The sequence below is a fragment of the Bos mutus genome, chromosome 21 (assembly GCF_027580195.1).
Source record: "Bos mutus isolate GX-2022 chromosome 21, NWIPB_WYAK_1.1, whole genome shotgun sequence".
Taxonomy (NCBI): Eukaryota; Metazoa; Chordata; class Mammalia; order Artiodactyla; family Bovidae; genus Bos; species Bos mutus.
In genome coordinates, this window is record NC_091637.1 from 19,922,731 (window position 1) to 19,926,070 (window position 3,340).

A 3,340-nucleotide genomic window follows, 5' to 3' on the forward strand; every position below is an offset into this window, starting at 1 on the left:
CCGGAGCAGTGGACGAGGCGGGGTGGGTGGGAACACGGTGAGAAGCTTCGCGGCTCCATCCAGATGCGAATTGTTCCTCCCACACTTCCCCCGGCAGCAGGGACCTCCATTAGAACCCCCCAGAGGAGTCAGAATCCACACCTCCGCAAATGGGCCCGCTTTCCCAGGGCCCCCCTGCCCAGACCTTCCCTGGGCTCTGTGGGTTTTGACACCTCTCCGCAACCTGGCGGGGGTCCACCTCGCACCTTCGGTCTGAATAAAAGCTCAGTCCTGGAGGTGGCCGGCCCGGCCTGCCTCGAGGAGCCCGCAGTCAGCCCCGGCCATGGCCCAGTCCCCTCCTCTGCAGAGCCTCCTCGGCCAAGACCACTGGATCTTCCCTCAGGGCTGGGGCTGGGTTGGCCACTCGGATTCCACGTCCCCGGCCTCCTCCTCCTCGGACTCGTCGGGCTCATGCCCCTGCGACCGCGCCCGCAGGCCCTCGCAGCCCGCGCCCGCAGCCCGCGGCGCCGCAGAAGCCGCCTCGACGGCGCCCAGCCGAGCGCGCACCCGGCCTGCAGGCGGGCAGCGGCAGAGCGCCAGCGAGCGCGAGAAGCTGCGCATGCGCACGCTCGCCCGCGCCCTCCAAGAGCTGCGCCGCTTTCTGCCTCCATCCGTGGCGCCCGCCGGCCAGAGCCTGACCAAGATCGAGACGCTGCGCTTGGCCATCCGCTATATCGGACACCTGTCGGCCGTGCTGGGCCTCAGCGAGGACAGCCTGCAGCGCCGGCGCCTGCAGCGCAGTGACGCGGCGCCCCCTCGGGGCTGCGCGCTGTGCCCCGACGGCGGCCCCGCGGAGGCGCAGAGGCAAGGATGCTGCTGCTCCGGCTCGGCTGCCGGTGCCGCGGTGTCCTGCAGGTCCCCGCCCGTTTGCCCCGAGGCCCTAGCGGCCCCCGAGCGCCTGGGGAGCAGGGTCCCCGACATGGGACCCTGGCTGACACCCCCTTACTGCCCCGGGATGCAGTCTCCCCCGCAGCTCTCTCAAGGAAGAGCCCCTGATGCGGCCCTTTGGACGTCTCCTCAAGCCTGTTGTGGAATGCAGACACCCCCAGAGCCCCGGAACCAGCCCACCCCCTGGACATCGCCCCCCGCGTCTCTGGAGCTGGCTGCAGTGTACCAGGTGCGCGCTCAGGCTCTTGCCACTTCCCTCGGAGTGGTCCCCAGGCTTCGATTGGAAACGGAGGGGGTGAGTAAACTCTGGTCTCCCGAGAATCTCATGCCTTTTAGATCCCGGATTACCTAATCCTGATTAGGGATGGAGAGAAGCTGAAGCGGAGGGATGAAGAGGACCCTAACCTCCTTGGGGAGACGGGTGGGGCCCTGGAAAGTTAAGTCCACCCCCACCTCTACCTAAACGCCTTCACAGCCATGTGGACGAGGCGGGAATCTTAAGACTTGCTTTCAGACTACAGGGTGGAAGGTAGCAGGGGCCTTCAGGAAATTCCCTCCTGGTGCTCCGTATTGCCGGGAGGTGGGGGGCAGTGAGAATGGAGGGGAGGCCTGGCTGCCCCAGGGGGAGGGGCTTCCTAAGTAGATGGGCTTGGAACTGATGACCTTCATGTTTTCCTCAAGCTTTCATAAAAGAGCATATTGATAAAGGAGATTTACTGAATGCTTACTGTGTGCCCAACCCCATTCTTAGTACTTAATGTGTATTAACTCATCAGCCCTCCAGCAACCCTATGAAGTGGGTTTTGTTGTCATCATCACCTTTTTTTAGAGGAAAAAACTGAGACTAAAAGAGGTTATGCACGAGTTCTCACAGCTAGTGAGAAGCTGAGCTGGGATTTGAACCCTGACAGTGTATCTCCTGGAGAATGCAATGGCACCCCACTCCAGTACTCTTCCCTGGAAAATCCCATGGACGGAGGAGCCTGGTAGGCTGCAGTCCATGGGGTCGCTAAGAGTTGGACACGACTGAGCGACTTCACTTTCACTTTTCACTTTCATGCATTGGAGAAGGAAATGGCAACCCACTCCAGTGTTCTTGCCTGGAGAATCCCAGGGACGGGGGAGCCTGGTGGGCTGCCGTCTGTGGGGTCGCACAGAGTCGGAGCCGACTGAAGTGACTTAGCAGCAGCAGTGTATCTCCAGAGCCTGTACCCTTAACCACTGCTTCAGTGCATCTATGGCCCGGGGGCCGTTCAGCAGCTGCCAGCCACACTATGGGCAACCTTCAGGTTCGGGATTTCAGGGCCTGAGGCAGTGGCCCACTAACCTGCTGCTCTTCTCTCCCTCAGGGTATCTCTGTGTCTCCGGAGTCCTGTCTGTTGCCAGAAACCCCTCCTCTCTTGCCCCGCCCAGCCTGCCAGCAACTCCAGCCTCAGACCCAGTGGGGATGCTGGAGCCACACTGCAGAGGTGCTGCCCAACTCGGAGGACCAGGGACCAGGCCCTGCCCTCCAGCTCAGTGATGAAAGCCCTCCCCAGAACTCAGGCCTTCCGCTCAGCGGCTGCCCTGAATTTTGGCAAGAAGATTTGGCGGAGACGCACCTGGGCATGTTCTACTAATGGCCTTGGCTGCCAATAGTAAAGGCCACCCCCCTTTTCAGCCAGGAATCAGGTCTGTAGTGTAGGCTGCCCACCTCATCGGCTACTTCAGTAGTATTCAGGCTTTCTTTTATCAAGGATCCCTTTTCCAAGTGATGTCTTTCATAGAAGCAGTGTTTAAAGCCAGGTCACCTCCCTGGCTGAAGTCGGGGCTGGGGCAGTCCCTCCACTCCTCGACATCCCCTAGAATGTCCAGTGCTCTGCAGGGCACAGCCTGAGTGGCAGTAAGATGGTGGTTACTTGACCACAGTGGCTGGCCAGGCTGGGACTGGTAGGGGAGTGGACTGGGGGTGGGGGGTGGGTGGGGTGGGAGTGAGAAGAAATCTATATGCTTAGATTTTGTACTTCATAAAAAAAAAAAAAATTGGTTTGGTCTGTTTTTCCTCTGTCCACTGGGTTTTTATTGCTTCTGGAAAAGGAGAAATATTTCCGTAGGGCAAGGAACAAGTAAGTCATGCTGCTTTTCCCCACCGGGAATCCAGGCCTACTGAGGTTGATGTAGGCCCTCAATTGCCAATTTGACAGTTATTATCCTGCAGGGGCTCCACCTGGCCCGCAGGGCAAGCTGGGTTAACGCTTGGGCCTGTCCCTTTGCCTCAACCCCACTACCGCGGCCCTTTCCCATTCTCCTGGGTGCATTCCTGCTGACCCCCAGGGCTCTTTCACAGTTAGTGACATTGTTTCCCAAAAGGTGCTTGTGCGTGGCTCCATGTGCTGTTGTTCAGTCGCTCAGTTGTGTCCAGCTCTTTGCAGCT

General features: G+C 59.9%; 1 protein-coding gene across 1 annotated transcript; it reads left to right on the plus strand.

The window, feature by feature from the left end:
- The first annotated feature begins 322 nt into the window (after nt 1-322).
- MESP2 (mesoderm posterior bHLH transcription factor 2) lies at nt 323-2,857 on the plus strand. Its single transcript, XM_070358189.1, has 2 exons — nt 323-1,156; nt 2,277-2,857. Exons 1-2 carry the CDS (start codon nt 323-325, stop codon nt 2,544-2,546), a joined length of 1,104 nt encoding a protein of 367 aa, XP_070214290.1. The 3' UTR covers nt 2,547-2,857.
- The last annotated feature ends 483 nt before the right edge of the window (nt 2,858-3,340 follow it).

Coding starts and splice junctions, on each gene's coding strand:
- MESP2 (XM_070358189.1), top strand. CDS start 323: ATGGCCCAGTCCCCTCCTCTGCAGAGCCTCCTCGGCCAAGACCACTGG. Junction 1,157..2,276: donor AGCTGGCTGCAGTGTACCAG/GTGCGCGCTCAG, acceptor TCTCTCCCTCAG/GGTATCTCTGTGTCTCCGGA.